Source organism: Dipodomys spectabilis, unplaced genomic scaffold (genome assembly GCF_019054845.1).
Source record: "Dipodomys spectabilis isolate Male_0828 unplaced genomic scaffold, ASM1905484v1 ptg000231l, whole genome shotgun sequence".
Taxonomy (NCBI): domain Eukaryota; kingdom Metazoa; phylum Chordata; class Mammalia; order Rodentia; family Heteromyidae; genus Dipodomys; species Dipodomys spectabilis.
In genome coordinates, this window is record NW_024870908.1 from 6,039,014 (window position 1) to 6,060,874 (window position 21,861).

Here is a 21,861-nt window from a genome sequence, read left to right on the forward strand (position 1 = left end):
CCACCCCAGAGATGGCTGGGGTCAAATGGAAAGAAGCTAAAGTTGAAGACGGTAGTTGTCACACAAATCCTTAATGGAGTCTAAAGGCTCAAGGGCTGTCTCCATAACTCCCATTGAGTCCACATGCAAGTGCACTTACTTCAGAGGTTAGACTCTCAGCCACCTGGGACTGGACTCAGCAGGCACCAGGGCCCCACACCTGTCATCTTAGCTACTCAGAGGCCTGAGATCTGCGGATCGAGGCACAGAGCTAGCCTATGCAGATAAATCTATAAGACTCCTTTGCAGTTAATCAACAGAAAGCTAGAAATACAGGTGTGGCTTGAGTGGTAGAGCATCAATCATGGGTGAAAAGTCTGAGAGAATTCACAAGGCCCTGAGTTCAAGCCCCAACACTGTCACACACACACAGAAAGTCACTAGCTTTGTTCACCTGTGAGAAAATCTCCAAGAGTTACTACAGGAGATTGAGAAGATTAAGATATTTGGGGAAGTGGTGCTGTAGCTCAAGTGGTAGAGAGCTCCCCTTGAGCTGAAGAGCTGAAGGACAGCACCCAGGCCCAGGGTTCAAGCCCCACGACCGACGGAAAAAAAAAAAAAGATACTTGGAATAAAGCCTATGTCCTCCCTTCCCCAGACTGAACTTGCTCCCAGACTTGACTTTGCTTCTCCTCAGTAGGCCAGTTGTGATACAGAGTCACATGGTAGGAAGGATTTCTTCAGCAAGAGGGTGTATTCCATATAATTGTTCCCCAGACCAGAAACAGAACAACTTTTACAGTTGAAATGACTGATTTTACAAGTTGTTCTTACTAAACTTCCCTGAAGGTGAAGAAGGAGGAGCTTGTTAGGTTGTAGGCAGAGGGGAATGTTGTTGGTCATGCTGGTGCACATTTTTTTTGGGTCAGTTGTGGGGCCTGAACTCTGGGCCTGGGTGCTGTCCCTCAGCTCTTCAGCTCAAGGCTAGTGCTCTACCACTTCAGCCACAGTGCCATTTCCAGCTTTTTCTGCTTATGTGGTGCTGAGGAATCAAACCCAGGACCTCATGCATGCAAGGCAAGCACTCTACCACTGAGCCATCTTCCCAGCCCCCTGGTGCACATCTTTAATCTCAGCCTTCCAGAAACTAAAGCAGGAGGGTCTGAGGGCCTTAACTTTTTTTTTTTGGTCAGTCCTGGGGCTTGAACTCAGGCCCTGCCCACTGTCCCTGACCTTTTGCTCAAGGCTAGCACTGTGCCACTTGAGCCACAGTGTTACTTCTGGCTTTTTTTGTTTATGTGATACTGAGGAATTGAACCCAGGGCTTCATTCATGCTAGGCAAGCACTCTACCACTAAGCCACATTCCCAGCCCCATAGGGCCTTGACTTCTGATCTGTATCAGGCTGAGCTACATAGCAAAACCTTGACTAGAGAAAAAGAGTAGGTGGGAAGGAAGCAAGCTGGGAAGAGATAGACACCACCATTAATGAACACAGTGACTGGATCTGTGGCTCAAGCAGTAGAGTACCTGCTTAGCAAATGCAAAGCCCCAAAATTCATTACCTACTGCCACCAAACAAAGTTAATGACAAGGCAGGCCAGGCAAGGGCTGAGAACTAAAAGCAAGACCTTGATTACTGTTCTGTCAGCAGTTTGTACCTAGCATATAAACCACAGCAGAAAATCTGTTCGTGAAACACAGTGATAACATCAGTTATATTAGAAATCCAAAGACATCATCCCCAAGTCTATTGGGTTTCCTGGGACATGAAGAAAAGGAAGAGAATTAATCTGTCCTGATTGTTGCATAGGGGAAATTGCACAACCAAGAGAGGCTGTGAATGACAAATGAGAGACCTCCTTTTTAAGCATCAGCATGCAACTTAACGGACAGGAAGTGATGAGTTTCATTTTCAGCATTTGATCCAAATGACATGGTGTAGGCTAAACATGGCCTCTACGCAGCGAATGTTCCAGCAGGAGGTGAGGGATCTGGGCACAGTTTGCAAGAGTGACTAAAGATGTTATTCCAGAAGACCAAAAATGCAGAGAAGATAGCAAGGAGTCGGAATGGGAAAGCCACAAAGGGTATCTAGAACTGGGAGAAAAGCCAGGTCGCCAGAAGAACATGAACGTGACTGACTGAGACATAAAGAAGCAGAACTGATCTGGTCATTATCCTGTGTGAGAAAATAAAGGGCAGAAGCCAGGAAAAGACATTTAGGCAAGATGAAAATCCTCTTAAGCAGGAAGAAACAGCAGTGGAAGTGAAAAGTGGCAGAAAGGTCAAAGCGAAGGAAGTGAAGGCAAACACAGAAGGTTGTGAGGAAAACTCCAGAGTTTTGGTGAAAGACAGAGGCCTAGAGGGGCAGAGCTGGCCTAAGCCATAGAGGTCGTTCTTTGTTCTGTAGAGGGGAGGGTTTGGACCGGTGCATTGGTATTTAGTCCCACAGGAGAAGAAGAGGTGCCATATGGCTGCAGCTCACTCAACCTTCGGGCCATGTTTCTGGCATCCTAAATTCCAGCCTGACTTGGTCTACAAGGAGGACATACCAGGCCCACCCACCCCGCCCCTGACCTGATCCATCTCTCTTTCAGGATAGGATTTTTGGGCCTTGGCCTCATGGGAAGTGGCATTGTCTCCAACTTGCTAAAGATGGGTCACACGGTGACTGTATGGAACCGGACTGCAGAAAAAGTAAGTATTGTGAGTCAGATGTACTGGTCCCTGGAGTGCGGGTGACTACTCACTGTTCCACATAGGGTGAAGGAGAAGCCAAACCTAATCCTGGCAGGTAGATGTTATTAGAAAAACTAAGTGCCTAGGGATGGAGGTATGGCTCCAATGGCAGAGTGCCAACTAAGAAGCAAGCCCAGCAAATGCAGCACCTTGACATACACACACAGGATAAAGATGCTCCCTGCGGTTGCCTAAGATTACTCAATAGATTTTTCCTCTGTCTGGGTGTCACCTTTAGGGATAGAGGTTAGATAATGGATGGTGGTCACAGATAGCTTGAGGCTATCTGGGTCCTGGCACATAGCACCCTGGGCACACCGGTGCCACTGGGCTAGGCATGGGCTAGTGCTGAATTCCAGTTACTGTCTAATAAGAATGACCAGGACGCCTCAGCTGCCTATCCCAGGGACATGGAGAACCTGTAGTTCCCTTAAAGGGCCTCTGTACATCCTAGGTTTTCTTGGTGTTGATTTTGTTTGGGGGCTGGGGGGGTGGGGGGAGGGAGTTGGCAGTTTGGAACTTGCTAGTCAGATTCTCTACCACTGGCCCACCCTCCCAACCCCATGCTGTTTTGTGATTGGAAAACTTCCATGTCACCCACAGGACTGTTTGTTCCTCCCAGGGAGGCAGGAGAACAAAACAGTTACGAACTTAGGTTTACGTCAGTCCCAAATTCATGTCACAAATGCATCAGACCTCCTTCCTGTCAGTGTCCTCACCTGAGAAGGTGAGGCACCTGCTCAAAGGGCATGGCATTGGACAGGTCATCCGAAACAGCACAGTACTCTGGCCTGGTACATGCCTATAATATCAGCTACTGTAGAGGTTGAGGCAAAAGGGTTGCTCTGAGTTTGGTCCAAGTTCAGGGCCATACCAAGATCCTAATGCAAAAACAACAAAAAGTGCTCCTCTAGTTCTTGTGAATAAGTAGGGAACACATTATGAGACCTCATTACTGAAAGGCTACACAGACCAGCTTAGGCAGCCTGAGGCAGGGCTGTTAGTTATCACTCTGTAGACTCAACATTCAAGGAAAGCTTCTCTGGACAATTGCTTAGAAACTTGGGGAGAACCAGACCCTAGTGGCTTATGCCTGTAATCCTAGCTACTCAGGAAACAGATCTGGGGAACATGGCTCAAAGCCAGCCTGGGCAAGAAAGTCCATGAGACTCTTACCTCCAATTAACTACCAAAATAACCACAAGTGGAGCTTTGGCTCAAGTGGTAGAGTGCTAGCCTTAACCAAAAAATCTCAGGGTCAGAGCTCAAGCCCTTAGTTCAAGCCCTAAGGACTGGCCAAAACACACAAAAAAAAAAAACAGAAAAAATGAAATTTACTATTAATGTAGCTCTTTTGGAGTTTACAAGCACTCAAATCCACTAACAACAAATATGAATTGTAGTTTTGGTAATATCCCACAACAAAGAGTAAACAAATTGAAAGGTATACTAGCTAGATGTACTGGTAACAAATACAATTTTAAAAAAAGAGTAATGTAATGATTTTATTAAACATAAGAAAAAAGCCCACAAAAGAGAAACAGTAGGCAAAGGTATAAAAAAAAATGTGTACCAGACATCATCAAAATATATAAACCAGAAATATGTTAGTCTTGAACTCATAATTCTCCTGCATCAGTCTCCTGAGTAGCTGTGATTACAGGCACACATCACCACACCCAGCACAGAACATTTTAAATGCATGTAAAAAAATTAGTAAAAGTAAAGGCTGTAGCCTGGCACCAGTGGCTCATGCCTGTAATCCTAGCTAATCAAGAGGCTGAGACCTGGGGCTGGGAGTATTGCTTAGTGGTATAGTGCTTGCCTAGTATGCATGAAGCCCTGGGTTCAATTCCTCAGTAATACATAAACAGAAAAAGCTGGAAATAGTGTTGTGGCTCAAGTGGTAGAAAGCTAGTGTTGGGCACAAAGAGGCCCAAGAACAGAACCCAGGCCCTGAGTTCAAGTCCCAGGACAAGCAGAAAGAGAGGGGGGTGGGGAACGGACCTGAAGTTTCACAGTTTGAACACAGCCCAAGCAGAAAAATCCTTGAGACTCTACCTCCAAACTAACCATTAAAAAGCTACATTGGACAAGGCATGGCTCAAGTGATAGAATGCCAGCCTTGCAAGCATGAGGCCCTGAATTCAAACTCTAGGATCACCAAAACAAAAAACAAACAAGACATGCACTGGAGTGCTCGCCTTGAGCTGAAGAGTACAGGGACAGCGCCCAAGCCCAGAGTTCAAGCCCCACAAGAAAAAGGAAAGGAAAAAAAAAAAAAGCATGCAAAATACTAAATCTAATTCTCATTACTGTGTACCCCTGTGAACAAGACAATAGTAGTGTTTAGACTCAAAGCCTGGTGATGACCCTTAGCTTTTTTGCTCAGAGCTGGTACTGTACCACTTGAGTCACAGCCTCACTTCTGGCTTTTTACTGGTTAGTTGGAGGTAAGAGTCTCATAGACTTTTCTACCTGGGCTTGTTCCAGATCTCCACCTCCTGAATACCTAGGATTACAGGAGTAAGGAACGAGAAACTAGCTTTAATTACTTCTTTTATTGCTTATTGTTCAAAGACATACTACCAAAACACCAGTGATACATTTTGTTAGGAACCAGCAGCAGCGTGGGCAGCCAGCCTGAAAAGGAATGGCGGCCAGAAGGAGGGGCTCCCATCAGCCCCGCTTCCCAGCACAGTGCTGGCAGCCCAGGGCACTGACTTTCTCTGAAGCCAGACCTCTAGCTCTGCTGTCCCCAGTCCCCACCTCAGCCTCCTGCCTGGAGGCCAGCCAGGTTCTGGGCCTGACTGGCATACTTGTGCACTACCTGCTGCTCACGTTAGGATCTGTGACTTTTGCAGTGTGATTTGTTCATCCAGGAGGGGGCCCGCCTAGGAAGAACCCCCGCTGAAGTCGTTTCCACTTGTGACATCACTTTTGCCTGTGTGTCGGATCCAAAGGCAGCCAAGGACGTAAGGATCCCCCTCCCCTCAGCGCTCAGGTCGTAGCCAGGAGAGCTGGCTGGCCTCCTCCCCTTCTCCCCTGCACAGCGAGTGAGTCTGCATGTGGGGGCTGGATTTCCCATTTAGGGGCCATCTCCCATTGGGAAGGGCATTTGCCTACATTGAATACAGACTTCTTTACTTTGTTTTTTGTTTTTTGTTTTTTTTTTTTGTCGGTCGTGGGGCTTGAACTCTGGGCCTGGGTGCTGTCCCTCAGCTCTTCAGCTCAAGGCGAGCGCTCTACCACTTGAGCTACAGCGCCACTTCCGGTTTTCTGGTGGTTTATTGGAGATAGGAGTCTCACGGTCTCTCCTGCCCGGGCTGGCTTTGAACCGCAATCCTCAGATCTCAGCCTCCTGAGTAGCTAGGATTACAGGCATGAGCCACCAGCGCCCGGCGACTTCTTTACTTTGAAACAAAGCATGAAAACTATACTTGAAGTCTGTACTGAAATGGTTCCTAAGCATCTATTGAGCTAGAAGCTTTGGGGCTGAGGGTACTTGGGTTCAAAGGCCAGCTTCCTATGTGTAGCTATTTCTGAATTTGAACGTGTTAGAAGTTCAGATGTAGCCATCCTGTTAACACAGGGGACTGGTCTAATCCAAGTCAGTCCAAAGAAGGCCCAAAATAAATAATGGGATCCTGTTGAGAGGGTGCAAGAACAAATGGGAAGGAGCATTCTGGAAATACTATTTTAACCCTTGCATATTTAGTGGGCTCTTCCCTTTTCAGCCTTAATAGTTAATTCCTAACGAGGAAGTGAGCCGAAAAGCCAACATATAGTGGTCTACAGGAGCTTCTGAGCATTGGCTGGGAGGCCAGGCTGTTGCTTCTTCTTTGTATCCCCACAGCTGGTTCTGGGCCCCAGTGGTGTGCTACAAGGGATCCGCCCAGGCAAGTGCTACGTAGACATGTCCACGGTGGATGCTGACACGGTCACCGAGCTGGCCCAGGTATCCCACTGGCTCTAGATTGTCCCCAGACCCAGGCTGAACAAAGCCAAGTGTGGGTGGTTCCCTGTGGGACAGCTGAAGGCAAAGACTGTCTGGGTGGAAGGCAGGCCCCCGAGGATGCTCCTTGACGTGTCTGGGGGGCCTGTGAGGCACAGGCCTCCAGAAGCTGTGGCTTTCCCACACAGGTGATCGTGTCCAGGGGCGGCCGCTTCTTGGAAGCCCCAGTCTCAGGGAACCAGCAGCTGTCTAATGACGGGATGTTGGTGATCTTAGCGGCCGGAGACAGGGGCTTGTATGAAGACTGCAGCAGCTGTTTCCAAGCCATGGGGAAGACCTCCTTCTTTCTAGGTAATATGTCTGCCACCGCTGGGGCCATGTCAGGCCTGGAGGTCGGGGACTGCATCCGTCTTACATGGCCTTCCTACCGGGCACTCTAGGGGAAGGTTTCCGTTGATGGTTACAGTCAGTGCCTAGAAGGAGCAAGAACCTGCTTTGTCACAGACAGGTGAAAGAGACTCCCAGATGCAGGGTGAGGGCAGGAAGAGAGGCCCGCCTCCTGTGGCATTCTTGGCATGTGATTTTGACTCTTTGCCCTTGGCAGGTGAAGTTGGCAATGCAGCTAAGATGATGCTGATCGTGAACATGGTCCAAGGGAGTTTCATGGCCACCATTGCCGAGGGACTGACCCTGGCCCAGGTGACAGGCCAGTCACAGCAGACACTCTTAGATATCCTCAATCAGGGACAGTTGGCCAGCATCTTCCTGGACCAGAAGTGCCAAAGTAAGTCCCCTTTGGTGTCTTTTTTCATCTTCCCTGGGGGGAAAGCCTGCAGGAGGTTTTATTTAGGGTCCTGAGTTCTTCTTATCAGTAGCTTTCCTTCCTCAGACATCCTCCAAGGAAACTTCAAGCCTGATTTCTACCTGAAGTACATTCAGAAGGATCTCCGCCTGGCCATCGCGCTGGGCGATGCCGTCAACCACCCCACTCCTATGGCAGCTGCCGCCAATGAGGTAACGGGATAGCACGCGGCCAAGTCCCAAGACTCTGCACCTTCTTGCAATAGGTGTTTCCCTCCCTCTGTTGAGCTTTGCTTTGCTCTTTTTCTTCTTTTTTTGTTTTTTCCACATTTTGTTTAGATAGAGTCTCACTTTATATTTGGGGCTGACTCTGTGATTCTTCAACCTGTTATGTCCTATGTAGCAGGAGTGACAGGCTAATGCACCAACGCAGGTTGTTTTGTTGCAGTGATGTTCACTGACATGCTAGCCTTGAACTGCAGTCTGGCCAATTTCTGCCTTCCAGGTTATTGGGATTGTTATCAGCCTATTCTGCTGTTTTTTGTTCTTTTCAGTCATAAGGCTTGAACTCTGGGCCTAAAGCTCTGTCTCTATAAACTGTTAAAATCGGTCAATCGGTCGTGGGGCCTGAACTCTGGGCCTGGGTACTCTCCCTCAGCTCTTCAGCTCAAGGCTAGCGCTCTACCACTTGAGCCACAGCACCACTTCTGGCTTTTTCTGCTTATGTGAAGCTCAAGAATTGAACCCAAGGCCTCATGCATGCAAGGCACTCTACCACTGAGCCACCTTTCCAGTCTCTCTGTAAAGCCTTTTGCTCAAGGCTAGTGCTCTACCACTTTGAGCTGTAGCTCCACTTAGTTTTTGTTGTTGTTGATGTTGTTGTTGAGAACTGGAGAGGAGAATCACACAGGGACTTTTCTACTCAGGCTGACTTGAAACTACGATCCTCAGACTGCAGCCTCCTGAGTAGCTAGGATTACAGCCTGCCTGTTCTGCTGTTTTAAAGTTCAGGACTCTCAACTTGGCTGTTTTCTCTAACCCCTTAATATGAATTCCTTTGCCCTTGACTTTTGTCTTTCCCGAATGATTTATTCTTCCATTTATGGATTAAAATTTATCAAGTCAGGCATAGTGGCACACATCTGTAATCTCAGCTACTTAGGAGGCTGAGGCAGTAGTATTGATTGAGCCCAGGAGTTCAAGGCTAGCCTAGTTAAAACTGAAGGTCAGACTCAAAAGTTTGCTCGACATTTGGAGATTTTTAGATATCTAATGGTTATTGATTTCTATTTTATTCATCTTGTGGATTAGAAGACATGGCCATGTGGTATTTTATGCTTTACATTTATCAAGACTTGTGGCCCAGCAGATGGGCTCTCTTTTTGGTGCTACTACCTGTGCAATTAAATAGAATGTGAGTTCTGCCAAGAGTGGTGGTTCATACCTGTAATCCTAGCTATTTAGGAAGCAGTGATCACAAGAAGCATGGTTTGAGGTGAGCATGGGCAAAAAGTTTATGATACTCCATTTCAATCAGTAAACAAGTTGAGCCAGCTACACGGGGGAAGCAAAAATAGGAGGATCATGGTCCAAGCCAGTAATGACAAAAAGCAAGACCTAACAGGTACTGGTGGCTCATAGCTATAATCCTAGCTACTTAGGAAATTGAGGTCTTTAAGGATCACAGTTCAAAGCCAGCCCAGACAGGAGAGTCTATTAGATTCTTACCTCCAGTTAGCCAACAAAAATAAATGGAGGGCTGGGAAGTTGGCTTGGTGGTAGAGTGCTTGCCTTGCATGCACAAGGTCCTGGGTTCAATTCTTGAGCACCATATAAGCAGAAAAAAGCCAGAAGTGGCACTGTGGCTCAACTGGTAGGGTGCTATCCTTGAGCTGAAGAGCTGAGGGACAGCACCCAAGCTCAGAGTTCAGCCCCCATGACTGACAATCAATCAATCAATCAATAAATAGGTGGAGCTGTGGTTCAAGTGGTAGCGTGCTAGCTTTGAGCAAAGTTCATTGCCAACCTAGGCAATTTAGACCTTGTCTCAAAATAAGGACAAAAGGACTGAGGTTGTATGTAGTTCAGTGGTAGATTACCTGCTTAGAATGCTCAGAAATCTAGGTTTAATCCCTGGTGTTGCAAGAAAATAAAGAATGTGAGTCTGAAGTTGCTGAGTATATTCCACAACTGTCAGACAAAGCAACTGACTAGAAACCTGTGCTGTGGCTCACACCTGTAATTGTAGTTACTTAAGAAAGTAAAGATCTACAGAATCATTGTCAAGGCCAGCCAGTCAGAAGAGGTAGAGAAACCAAATAACCAACACAAAGCCAGTCTGGAAGCATGACTGACATGGTACAGTGTGAGCTGAGCAAGTGCAAGGCCCTGAGTTCAAACTCCAGTAACACCTGAAAAAGAATCTCCGAACTAGTGGCATAACCTGCTTTCCTCCTTTAATTCTGTCTTTGGCACTGTTAGGCTTTTAGACAGTGATGGGTGCTAGTGTCCTTGTGAGTTTGACCTTTAGTGCCTCTGGAATGTCTGTCTGCTGTTTGGCATGGGTAGACACTGCATGCAGCCCTGTCATGCTTGCTTTTTTCATTACAAGGGAGGGTCACACTCTGGACTTGAACTCAGCCTGGGCACTATCCCTGAGCTTTTTTGCTCAAGGCTGGTACTGTACCATTTGAGCCACAGCTCCACTTCTGGCTCTTTTGTGGTTAATTGAAGATAAGAATTTCATAGACTTTCCTGCCTGGAGTTGGTTTCAAATTGTGATCCTCACGTCTCAGCCTCCTGAGTAGCTAGGATTACAAGTGTGAGCTACTGGTGTCCAGCGTCATGTTTAGTCTTATTACAGGGTTTCTCCTATATTCTTCCCATCTATTTTTTTTTTTTTTTGTCAGTTGTGGGGTTTGAACTCTGGGTGGGTGCTGTCCTTCAGCTCTTCAGCTCAAGACTAGCGTTCTACCATTTGAGCCACAGCACCACTTCCAGCTTTTTCTGCTTATGTGGTGCTGAGGAATCGAAGCCAGGGCCTCATGTATGCGAGGCAAGCGCTCTACCACTGAGCCACCTTCCCAGCCCCCCCACCTATGTCTTTACATTTAAATTCTGTCGTTTGTAGACAGTCCTTGGTTAGGGCTGCTTTTTGGTCATTCTGACTGTTTCTGCCTTTTAGTTGGAGTACTTACTGTGTTAGCATGCTTTCAAATACTATATTTACAGGTCACTTGCACATGCACTGTTGGTAAATTTTGTGGGGTGTGACCATTCAGGCCACAGAATGTGATTCAGGCTCTGCACTGTAGGAGCTCAGAAGTTGCATCTGTGTGGAGGTAGGACTGGATTTGCAGTGACCCTTTTGTCATTGGTGCCTCTGCCTTCATCTGTCTTCAACTTAATGATGGAATCTGCTTTAGAATTGTGTTTTCATTTGCCTCTTGACTTGGTGGTTGCATAAGGATTACAATATGTAGCTACCTTCACAGGCTAAGCCAGGAGCAGAGTTCTGTGTTGTCAGGTGCAGGAGCACCTCTACACCCAGGGGTGTCTTGTATCTTCCCACCTGTTTTCTCACCATCCCCTCTGCAGGGGCCAGCACCTCCCCAGCAGCTCAAAGTCCTGAGCACCCTGTCTTTGCAGCTGGGTACCCACCACCTCTCCATCTGTGTTATTTTACTCCTATTTCTTTTTTTCCAGGTGTACAAAAGAGCGAAGGCACTGGACCAGTCTGACAATGATATGTCTGCCGTGTACCGAGCCTATATACACTAACCCTTCAATGCCCCACCTCGCCCCTTCATCTTTCTCTGGCCCCTGTTCCTCACATGGGGTCGGGGTCCTGGGACTTAGCTCTGGACCAGCCCACCTGTCTCCATTTCCTTTTATACAGACTTTGCGACTTGCTGTCGGCCCAGTGTGTGGCAGCCCCTCTCTGAGATCCTGGGCAGGGAGTGGGGCTGTCAGCACGGTGCCTGATGAGGAAGCTCCTGGACTGGGCACTGGCCATGGAGTATGAAGCTGTGTATTCTCTGTCTGTCTCTCTCTCTTTCTCTCTTTCTCTCTGTTTCTATCTGTCTCTGTCTGTCTCTCTCTTACACACACACACACACACACACACACACACGTATTCACACACTGGCTCTTGCCCCAGGATAGAAGCTGCCCAGAAACTGCTGCCTGGCTTTTCTTCCAAGCTTGTCTCATCTCCACCCCCTTGAGCAGAGGGACTAGAATTGGCCCTGAGCACTGGACACTGCCCCAGTCCCCAGCATGGAGGCGAGAGAGAGGTCCACATCCCCACAGCACCAGGAGGGAGCAGCTCAGCCAAAGTGAACCAGCACAAACACCAACACAGGCTCCGTGGGCCCTCCAGTCTCAGGCCACCGGCTGGGGAGGATTTCCCAGCTGGCCTCCTTTCTCAGGCCTTTGTGAACTGAAGAGTGACTGGCACAGCCTGCCAGGCACCTCTGTAGGGAGCGCAAGAGTGGCTGGCCTGCGGTGAGTGTGGCCGCCTCCCTCCGCGCTGCTCACCTTGGCCCTACCCCAGGTGCCCTGATGTGAGCACTACTCCTCCTGGGCTGCTTTAGTATTTGGATTTGCATTCCAGCCCTTGGGAAGGGTCCTGAGGGCACCATGAGCAGTGGGGAATGGGGCAGCGCCTTCCTGTTTCCGTTAAGACAGTCTCTTCACCTGGCCTTGAAGAGCCTCTCTGACTGACCACCTGCTCCTGCCTGCCCCGCACAGGTCCTGCATGCCCCACCCTTCACCCCTTCCTCCCATGGAGAGTGTCCATGTCTGTCCCCCGTGTGGCCCAGACCCAGCAGCCTGCAAGCCATGAGCACTTCTGAGGCCCAGCTCTTGTCTTCGCTCCAGGCAGCATCAGGGTCTTCGGTGCTCCCCAGCCAGACCAGGGTCTTTGGAGGGGAGGGAACGGGCCTGACCTAACCTGACCACGGAGTGGGGCTGGGTGACCTCAGGCTCTGGCATTTCTCCTTGACTAGGGGACCAGAAAGGGCATAGGGTGTCACCTAGGAGCAAGGAGAATTCAGCCTTGCTTCTCCTGGGTTGAGATTCCAATTGTGACTTGCAGGTGGGCATTCAGGGTGTGGCCATGCTGGTGTGGGGTCTCCCCCAATATTTTGGCCCTTTTCCTTGGGCTGGAACCTGCGTGGGATCTCGGGAGGACTGGGTGGGCCGCTGGGATCACTGGGAAGTTGAACTTGTTTTCTGTCTGAACACAGCCTGTCCTGGTCCTGGGGGACACGAGGGTGGGGGTGGGGGAACATGCTGTATGAGAACTGGTTAGTCAATGTTGTCTTAATATTGTTGACAATTCTGTAAAGTTCTTTTTATGGATATTTCTGTTGAAGCTACTTCACCCTTGTTTTGAGATCCTTCCCTTTTAAGGAGAAAATGTGACACTTGTGAAAAAGCTTGTAAGAAAGCCCCTGTTCCCTTCCTTTAATCTTTAAATGACAAATCTTCTAGGTGATTAAGGTTGTGAATTTTTATTTTTGCTTTGTTTTTAATGAACATTTGTCTTTCAGAATAGGATTGTGTGATAATGTTTAAATGGCAAAAACAAAACCTGATTTTGTGCAATTAACAAAGCTACTGCAAGAAAAATAAAACATTTCTTGGTAACACCGCTGTGATGCGTGAGCCCCGCGCTGGGGCAGGGGCCGGAGTCCTGGAGTCCTGGGTTCCGGTCTGGTCTCCCTGCCTGGGGATTAAGGCCCTGGGCTCAGTCCGCCCGGCCTGGACCAGTGGCCTGCGGTAGAGGCGGGTCCTGCAGCGGGCCAATGGGAGGGCCGAGCGGGCGAGGAGGCGGCTTGCCGGCCAATCACTGGGCGTGGGGAGCTGGCGGGCAGGTCAGGTGGGCCTGCTGGAGTTGAGGGGAACTGGAAGGCGCCGGTCCCGGAGCTGGGTCTGAGAGGCCGGGGGCGGGGCCTGAGCACGCTCCGCCAACCGGCAAGGAGAGGAGGAGGGCAGGGGGCGGGCTCTGCGCGCGGGCCGGCCGCGCACGGCGGAGAGGGAGACGGCTGGCGGCGGAGATGGCGACCGCGGTGGCAGCGACCGCGACGGCGGCGGAGCGGGCCGTACTGGTGAGCGGCGGGCGGCGGGCGGCGGGCCGGGCGGGCGGGCGGGCCCTGACCTCCGCCACCCCCCGCAGGAGGAGGAGTTCCGCTGGCTGCTGCAGGCCGAGGTGCACGCCGTGCTGAGGCAGCTGCAGGACATCCTCAAGGTAGGCGCCCCAGGCCGCGGCGGCCCTGCCCGCCACCGGGCCTTTGCACACCCTGCCCGCCTCAGTGGAAGGACTTGAGTGGTGGACACAAGGAAATCAGCAAGTGTGGGTGGGAGGTGTCCCGGAGTCCCAGGTCAGCCCTGGGACTTCCGTGGAGGCAGTGACATTAACGTGAGAACTGAGCTGGCACTAGGGATCTGGTTGGTAATCTCAGCACCATGGAAACAGGGATCATGGCTTCGAGCACAGCCAGCCTAGGGTACAGAGCGAGTCTGTCTCAAAAGGGAAGGGAAGGAAAAGAACTGGTCATGTGACAGCTGAAGGGTCCTGCCCCTCCCTTACAGTGTGAGCTCAGCTAAGCCACTCAACCTCTCTGGGACTCTCTCCCCTCATTGGAAAAGAAGATAACAGAGATCAGATATGAAGACTAGCCTGAGCCAGTTTTTTCAAAATGCCTAGTGCCTGAAGTGGCCTAGAACTACAGGTTGCCATGACTACAGTCAGGTTCTCCACCCAGCAGGGAGGTGGAGCCTTTCTGCCCTCTCTACACTCATTCCCAGTGTAGTATGTATGCCCAGCCCTCAGGGGTCTGCAGGGCCCAGGCTCAGCTTAGGTACCCGATCAAACCAGCCTACCTTGTCCTTTCCTCAACTGACCCAAGACCTGTAGGGAGGGGGGGGCTCTAGATTGGGGTACACTTTACAGTAGCGCTTTGTCTCCTGCAGGAAGCCTCTCTTCGCTTCACACTGCCAGGCTCAGGGGCCGAGGGCCCCGCCAAGCAGGAAAACTTCATCCTGGGCAGCTGCAGGTGAGCTGTGCTCAGTAGAAATTTGGGGGTGGGGCGAAGCAGGGAAGGGGAGATGGGGCGCGGACTCCCAGGGTTCCTGAGGGAAAATGACAGTGGGCAAGCTGTCTTGTCAGGAGCTGGGGAGGGAGGAGGAGGGTAGTGCGGCAGCAGGTGCTCCTCTGATCCCCAACTATTGTAGCACAGACCAGGTGAAGGGCGTGCTGACCCTGCAAGGAGATGCCCTCAGCCAGGCGGTGAGTGCCCCACCCATCCCGCCCACTCCCTCCCACCAGCCAGCCAGGGTGTCCCTGGGCAGAACCCTGGACCTCTCAGAGTCTGGTTTCCTTGTATCTTAAGGTGACAGCACCCCTTTGCCTCTGCTAGGGAGGCAGGAAGCTGCTTGGCACTTAGCTTAGCCTGGCACCAGGACCCAGGATGTTGTGGGCATTGGCAGGATTAGGCTGGCACTGGCTCAGTGTCAAATCTGCCATCAGCCAAGCTGGCTTGGGCCTGCCCCGGTGCTGGGCAGCAAGGGGAGGGGACGTCTCTCCCCTCTGTCGATTCAGTCTATGGGCTTACTGTCTATGGGTTCCCACTGCCCAATCAAGGGAGGCCACCTTCCTCTACCTCCTTGTCAAGCCCCCGTTGGGCCTGCATTCCTGTCTCCTCACCTCTCTGTTCACCTCGAAACAGTCAAGGTGTCAGGTGTACACCTGGAGTGGCTGGGGCCTGAGCCACCACCAACCCCATTGTGCCTGTCCACTCCCCCATCCCCTCTCTTACCGGGCCCTCTCCCCCTCCCCCCCCCTCCGGCCCAAGGACGTGGCTCCTGCCGGCTTAGCCTGCTCTTACCTGTCAGGATGTGAACCTGAAGATGCCCAGGAACAACCAGCTGCTGCACTTCGCCTTCCGGGAGGACAAACAGTGGAAGCTGCAGCAGGTGGGTGACCACTCAACCCCGCCCAGGCCGGGCCGGGCCACAGGGCAGACAGAAGCTGCGTCCCTGGCCTCCGCGGCTGGCTTGTGGCAAGCTAAGGAGGCCGCTTCCTGGCAGTGCCTGGGGCAGAGAACATGCCCTACCTGTGCATCCTCTGGCCCAGGGGACAGCTGAGGGTCTCCTGAACACACACACACACACACACACACACACAGCCACTTGGACAGGACCTGTGCTTCTCACACACACACACACACACACACACACACACACACAGCCACTTGGACAGGACCTGTGCCCACACATACACACACACACACACACACACACACACACGGACACTTGGACAGGACCTGTGCTAGCTGTGCTAGTGCCACGCGGGGGCCCCGGAGCCGGCACTGTCCCTCGGCTAATGTGCCCCAGCAGATGGTGGGTGCTGTTTTCAGATCCAGGATGCCCGGAATCACGTGAGCCAAGCCATTTACCTCCTCGCTAACCGGGAGGAGAGCTACCAGTTCAAGACGGGAGCCGAAGTCCTGAAGGTATGCAGATGTGTCCTGGGGCTCCCATGGCCGGGCCCACACCCGCATGCTTCCCTACTGGCTGCTTCTGCCCCTGAGATAATGGCTCATAACCTCTAGGTCTAGAATCTGCCTGGTGCGAGTCCCCTAGCCCACTCTGACCTCAATCACCTAGCAGTAAGCAAAGCAAGCCAGGTGGCCCCAGCAAGCGCTCAGCAGGCCCTGGCTGCTCCGAGGTAGTCCCCACTGAGGCAGGAAAGGCCTTTCGTTACAAAGCAAGGTGACAAGGAGAGCACTAACACCAGGGGCTCCTGCTTTAGCTCCAACCCCTCCTCTCCCCCACCCTCCCCGACTTGCTGTGCATCCTTGGGTTGTTTACTTGCCTTCTCTGAGCCTCCAGTGCCAATTGTGTGGCCGTCAGGAAGCAGTGGGAGCTGAGACTCTGGGGAATTAGCCCAGGCTTTGCCCTTGTGGCCGAGGGAATGGTAGGAAAGGCCACCTATGGCCTTGCCATCCACCCAGGACCTCAGCAGGCCCCTACAGCCGTGGTGGGCACTGTGGCTCCCTGGTGGGGGGGGGCCAGAGGCCCAGCCCCCTGGGGTACAGCAGTGTCACCCTCCCCCAGCTCATGGACGCCGTGATGCTACAGCTGACCAGAGCCCGCAACCGGCTCACCACCCCGGCCACCCTGACCCTGCCCGAGCTGGCAGCCAGCGGCCTCACGGTCAGTACACCTCGGCCGGCCCGGCCCTCCCCCCTCCCCTCGTTCTCTGGCCTCCATCTTGCATCACCGTCCCTCCACTGTAGACCCTGCCTGGAGTCCCTGGCCTCTAAAGCCAGCAGGACCCCACGCGCACCTGGGGCTGGTGGTTATGCAGAGGCCTGGGTGGGAAGGGCCTCACCCCCCCACCCCTTCCCAACAGCGGATGTTCGCCCCCACGCTGCCCTCCGACCTGCTGGTGAACGTCTACATCAACCTCAACAAGCTGTGTCTCACGGTGTACCAGCTGCACGCCCTGCAGCCCACCTCCACCAAGGTGAGCCCCCTCCTGACCCCCCCCAGAGCACGTTCCCCCCCCCACGCCTAACTGACTCTGGTGCTTCTGCCTAGAACTTCCGCCCGGCTGGAGGTGCTGTGCTGCACAGCCCCGGGGCCATGTTGTAAGTACAGGGGGGTGTGGTGCCTCCCCACTCAGGCCTCCCCCTCCATCTTGGGCCCTGGGCCCGCCCCCGCCCCCCCACAGCCAGCCACCTCTCCTTCCCAGCGAGTGGGGGTCCCAGCGCCTGGAGGTGAGCCATGTACACAAGGTGGAGTGTGTGATCCCCTGGCTGAACGACGCCCTGGTGTACTTCACCGTCTCCCTGCAGCTCTGCCAGCAGCTCAAGGATAAGGTGGGGCACTATGGGGGGGGGAAGGAGGGGGAGACTGAGGCGCTTGGGGTCCCTGTGGACAACTCCACAGGCTCCACCCCAACACACCTAGCAGCTAGGCTGTCTGCCAAGACTGCTCCCAACCCGACCCGTGGTTAGACCTGGGTCAGGGAGGGGAAGGCGCTCCGGCTGGACACACCCAGTGCCCACTAGACAGGACCCCTGTCTGCTGGACACACCCGGCGTCCTGGCCATGCCCCGTTGTTCTCTGGGGCATGCTCTCACCCACTGACTGCCCCTCTCCCTCTGCAGATCTCCGTGTTCTCCAGCTACTGGAGCTACAGACCCTTCTGAGCTGGGCACCACCCAGAGCCTGTCCCCCAGGAGGCTGACGCTACCTGTGGAGTCCCATCCCCCCCCCAATCCCTCGTGGCACCTGCCGTGGCGGGCACCACGGGTTATTTATCTCCCTCTTTACCCACCCTCCACCCAATCGCACTGCACTACCGGGAACTGGGAAGAGCACTGGACCTGGGTAGGGGCACTGGCTTGGTCTTGGGGTTGGTGGAGAAGGCGGGGCTCCTGCCTTCTGTACATCCTGCACTCAGGGTGGTCCAGGCCCAGGGCTCTCTTGCCTCTGGAGGCCACTGGTGCACCTGAGGTACTGCTGGAGGGGCGGGGAGGGGAGCACAGGGCAAGCTGGGCATTAGGACTCAGGGATGGAAGGAAGGACCGGCAGTGGCGGCCGCACCGTACTGAATAAGCACAGTGCTGGGGTTGTTCTGCAATCTGGGTGCTCTAAGAAATAAAGAGCATCAGAGTTTTCCTGGAACCCTTGTCTCTCTTTCTAAGTGGGAGTCAGGCTGGGGGTCCTGGGTATCAGTGCCCCCCCCCGTCCCTGGGGTACCTGGTGTCGGTGGCCCCCCCCTGCCCCTGGGGGTCCCTGGTGTCAGTGCCCCCCCTGGCCCTGGGAGTCCTCAGTATCAGTGCCACCTCCGTCCCTGGGGGTCCCTGGTGTCAGTGCCACCTCCGTCCCTGGGGGTCCCTGGTGTCAGTGTCCCCCCTCATCCCTGGGGGTCTCTGGTGTCAGTGTCCCCCCCCCTGTCCCTGGGGGTCTCTGGTGTCAGTGTCCCCCCCCGTCCCTGGGGGTCTCTGGTGTCAGTGTCCCCATCCCCGTCCCTGGGGGTCCCTGGTGTCAGTGTCCCCCCTCATCCCTGGGGGTCCCCGGTGTCAGTGTCCCCCCCCTGTCCCTGGGGGTCTCTGGTGTCAGTGTCCCCCCCGTCCCTGGGGGTCCGCGGTGTCAGTGTCCCCCCTGTCCCTGGGGGTCTCTGGTGTCAGTGCCCTCCGCCCCTGGGGGTCCCCGGTGTCAGTCCCCCCCCCGTCCCTGGGGGTCTCTGGTGTCAGTGTCCCCCCCCGTCCCTGGGGGTCTCTGGTGTCAGTGCCCCCCCGTCCCTGGGGGTCTCTGGTGTCAGTGTCCCCCCCCGTCCCTGGGGGTCTCTGGTGTCAGTGTCCCCCGTCCCTGGGGGTCCCTGGTGTCAGTGTCCCCCCTGTCCCTGGGGGTCTCTGGTGTTAGTGCCCTCCGCCCCTGGGGGTCCCCGGTGTCAGTCCCCCCCCCCGTCCCTGGGGGTCTCTGGTGTCAGTGTCCCCCCCCGTCCCTGGGGGTCTCTGGTGTCAGTGCCCCCCCGTCCCTGGGGGTCTCTGGTGTCAGTGTCCCCCCCCGTCCCTGGGGGTCCCCGGTGTCAGTGTCCCCCGTCCCTGGGGGTCTCTGGTGTCAGTGTCCCCCCCCGTCCCTGGGGGTCCCCGGTGTCAGTGTCCCCCGTCCCTGGGGGTCTCTGGTGTCAGTGCCCTCCGCCCCTGGGGGTCCCCGATGTCAGTCCCCCCCCGGTCCCTGGGGGTTTCTGGTGTCAGTGCCCCCTGGGGGTTTCTGGGGTGAGGCCTTGAACTCCTTCCTCCCTCAGCCTGCCACCCGCTGGCAGACTGTGCTAGCATGCCAACCCGTGACTGCCATTCAGGTGGAGGCACCAGGTCTGTCTGTGAGCTCAGCAACCCCTCCCTCGCCCAAGCCGGGTGACCTGGAGTGACACGCCTCCCAGTGCCGCCGTGTGCCCTGATGCGTGCCCTCGGGGCTCAGAACAGTCCAGACTCAGTTTCCAGCAAACACAGGCTTTGTTACGGCCACCCATCCACATGTGCCTGGAGGCTGGCGCTAAGGTTCCAGGGCCAAGTTATCCATTCCTCTGGGTTTTTCCTGTGAGAGGCACAGATCGGTGGCCTGTGGGTGTCACTTCCCAGTCTGCCAGGCCCCTCCGCAGACAGCCCAGTCCCAGCCCTGTCCCGTGCAGGAGGCAAGAAGGTTCCAGGCCCCCACCGCTCCCCTCCTCCTGGGCTCACCTTCCCGGAGCTGGTGGAGGGGCAGCAGCAGCGGCAGCAGCAGTGGGCAATGACCAGGAGCAGCAGCAACAGCACGGTGCCTGGGGACAGATGGGCGTCCAGATGTGAGCCCTGGCCAGGCCGCCGGCAGGGCTGCTGAGGCCTGCGGCCCACACTCACCCACGAAGACCAGGAAGACCACGAAAGCAGCCGTGTCCCATTCCGACTGGAACAGCTGGCGGCTCTTTATCTTCCCCAGCACTTCCTGAGCCGTGGCCTCCAGCTCTCTCCCCAGCTCCTCGGTGGACAGACCCATCTTGGCAGGAGTCACCTGTCCCCACCCCCAGAGGCCGCCTCAGAAGCAGGGCCTGGACCCGCCTCGGCCCCTCCTGCCCCAGCCCTGCTCCCCGCTTGGGCAGCCCCAGCCACCCTCCTCCTCCCTCTGTCTCTCCAGGACCCCACCTGCCTCCCCAGACCTCCACTTCTCCAGCCAGGCAGATCCCAGGTCCTTGGGAGCTCAACCTGCTTCCTGCTTCCGGATCCACACCACCTGCGGCCTTGGCAACCAGCCCCGCCCTTCCCGGGGCCAACGGGGCTGCCTGAGCCAGCCCAGAGCCCAGCCCACTGCAGGGGCCCTGAGGCAGAGGGCCACAGGCCTGCCAGCCGCTTCGCTTCACACCCCAGATTGTTTTCACCTCTCAGGAGGCCAGAGGAGCAGGTGTTCACCACAGCCGATTGCCTCTCAGAGGAGCACAACCCTTGACCTTAGATGCTTTAGTTTTTTGTTTTTTTTTTTAACTTAATGGTATTGAGGATTGAGCTCTGGGCCTTGCGCCTGCTACACAAGCACTTGAGCTACGCTCGGATCCTTTTGTTTTTGCCACAGGGTCTCTCTGTTCCTGAGGACGGGTATACTACACAGGGAAAGAGAATGCATCCCTTGATTTTCGGCCCCAAGGTATGATCCCTGTCTGCCTCAGTCTCTCCATCTGGGAAATGAACATATCAACTGTGCCCACCTCCTGGGACTGGAGGATTCAGCAAAAGAGTGGGAGCTTTCTTAGTACAACAGGATGCCGTTAGCCTCTTGCTCCTGTGACTGGAGTTCCTGAGAAGGCAGGCTTGCAGGACAGGTGAGCTTCATTTCCTGGTTTCAGAAGTTCCATTCAAGGTCACTTGGCTCTGTTGTTTTGGGGGTGGATCATCACAACTGACCGTGACAGGACAGAACACGAGGCCCAGGAAGGGCACAGCCCTCAAAGGGGAGCCCTGCTTCTCCAGGCAGCCCCAACACCTTCTCCAGTGCACTGGCATATATATGCCCCGGTCAGCGGTGAAGGGAGAGCCTCCTAGAGGTTCAGTCATTTCCCTATAGAGCGTCCCTCTGAACATCACACACAGGGAACCAGGTCCTCAACACAAGAGTTTGGAAGGTGGACATTTCCTGTTCCTGCCATGACAGATGCTGAGGGCAGATGTACACTGAGTGTCTGTGTTTCTGTCCCCAGCTTATGAGTGTGCATCCCCTCCAGCTTTCCCTTCCTGGTCCCCAGTTAGACTCCTATGCTCATCAGATCCTTCAGCCCTCAAGAGGTTTATTTGAGTTTCCTCCTCCTCCTCCTTCTCCTTTTCTTCCTCCTCCTGCTTTTTGGGTAGTGCTGGGCATTGAACTCAGGGTCCTGCACATAGCTAGGCAAGCACTCTACCATTTGAGCCATGCCCCCAGCCCCTGTTGTTTTACATTAGGGATAGTGTCTTACTAAATTACCTGGGCTGACCTACATCTTGCAGTTCTCCAGGTTTATTCTCCAGAGTAGTTGGAATTCTAGACATGTGCCACCATACCCGGTTTATCATCTCAAATGGGCATAGTCTCCTGAGCAAGGATGAAGCAGAAGGGGGTGCAGAGGACTCCGCCAGGTGGGCTTAACTAAGCCCCTGCCTTCAGTTTCAGCTCTGCCACTTCCTCCCTGGATGACCTTGAACAAGGTCTCCTGTCATCCACTCTCCAGAACCTGGTGATTAGTCCATATTTTAGCATCCCAGGGCTCCTAGAACGAGGCCACAAGCAGGGAAATAGGAGGAGGGAGAGAGTTATTTTCTACATCTATCTCTTGGTTTTTCTTTTTGTCAGTTGTGGGGCTT

At 53.9% G+C, this 21,861-nt stretch overlaps 3 protein-coding genes across 8 annotated transcripts in view; 2 read left to right on the forward strand and 1 right to left on the reverse strand.

Moving 5' to 3' along the window:
• The window catches only part of Glyr1 (glyoxylate reductase 1 homolog), a 33,551-nt gene extending 20,422 nt beyond the window's left edge, over positions 1 to 13,129 (forward strand). For 2 of the 4 annotated variants that reach the window (XM_042698108.1, XM_042698106.1), the window contains 7 exons: positions 2,580 to 2,679; positions 5,586 to 5,696; positions 6,578 to 6,679; positions 6,865 to 7,027; positions 7,281 to 7,460; positions 7,566 to 7,690; positions 11,183 to 13,129. In XM_042698108.1, the coding sequence (XP_042554042.1) occupies positions 2,580 to 2,679; positions 5,586 to 5,696; positions 6,578 to 6,679; positions 6,865 to 7,027; positions 7,281 to 7,460; positions 7,566 to 7,690; positions 11,183 to 11,257 (856 nt within the window). In that variant the 3' untranslated portion in view covers positions 11,258 to 13,129. The remainder of the gene's footprint in view (positions 1 to 2,579; positions 2,680 to 5,585; positions 5,697 to 6,577; positions 6,680 to 6,864; positions 7,028 to 7,280; positions 7,461 to 7,565; positions 7,691 to 11,182) is intronic. The other 2 variants (XM_042698105.1, XM_042698107.1) reach the window with 1 other exon arrangement.
• Positions 13,130 to 13,486: 357 nt separating this feature from the next.
• On the forward strand, positions 13,487 to 18,178 carry Rogdi (rogdi atypical leucine zipper). Its single transcript, XM_042698111.1, has 11 exons — positions 13,487 to 13,590; positions 13,659 to 13,730; positions 14,456 to 14,538; positions 14,717 to 14,771; positions 15,377 to 15,457; positions 15,901 to 15,996; positions 16,601 to 16,699; positions 16,899 to 17,012; positions 17,087 to 17,136; positions 17,241 to 17,367; positions 17,659 to 18,178. The coding sequence occupies exons 1-11, from the start codon at positions 13,540 to 13,542 to the stop codon at positions 17,698 to 17,700; spliced, it is 870 nt and encodes a 289-aa protein (XP_042554045.1). The 5' UTR covers positions 13,487 to 13,539; the 3' UTR covers positions 17,701 to 18,178.
• Positions 18,179 to 19,493: 1,315 nt separating this feature from the next.
• Smim22 (small integral membrane protein 22) lies at positions 19,494 to 20,302 on the reverse strand. 3 transcript variants are annotated; one of them, XM_042698115.1, is made up of 4 exons: positions 20,193 to 20,302; positions 19,897 to 20,047; positions 19,726 to 19,817; positions 19,494 to 19,596 (listed from the first exon to the last, which is right to left on the reverse strand). In XM_042698115.1, the coding sequence occupies exons 2-4, from the start codon at positions 20,030 to 20,032 to the stop codon at positions 19,516 to 19,518; spliced, it is 309 nt and encodes a 102-aa protein (XP_042554049.1). In that variant the 5' UTR covers positions 20,033 to 20,047; positions 20,193 to 20,302; the 3' UTR covers positions 19,494 to 19,515. The 3 variants fall into 3 exon arrangements, with proteins under 3 accessions (XP_042554049.1, XP_042554052.1, XP_042554050.1); XM_042698118.1 differs by having other exon boundaries at positions 19,494 to 19,594; positions 19,738 to 19,817; positions 20,193 to 20,301; XM_042698116.1 differs by having other exon boundaries at positions 20,183 to 20,285.
• Positions 20,303 to 21,861: the final 1,559 nt, after the last annotated feature.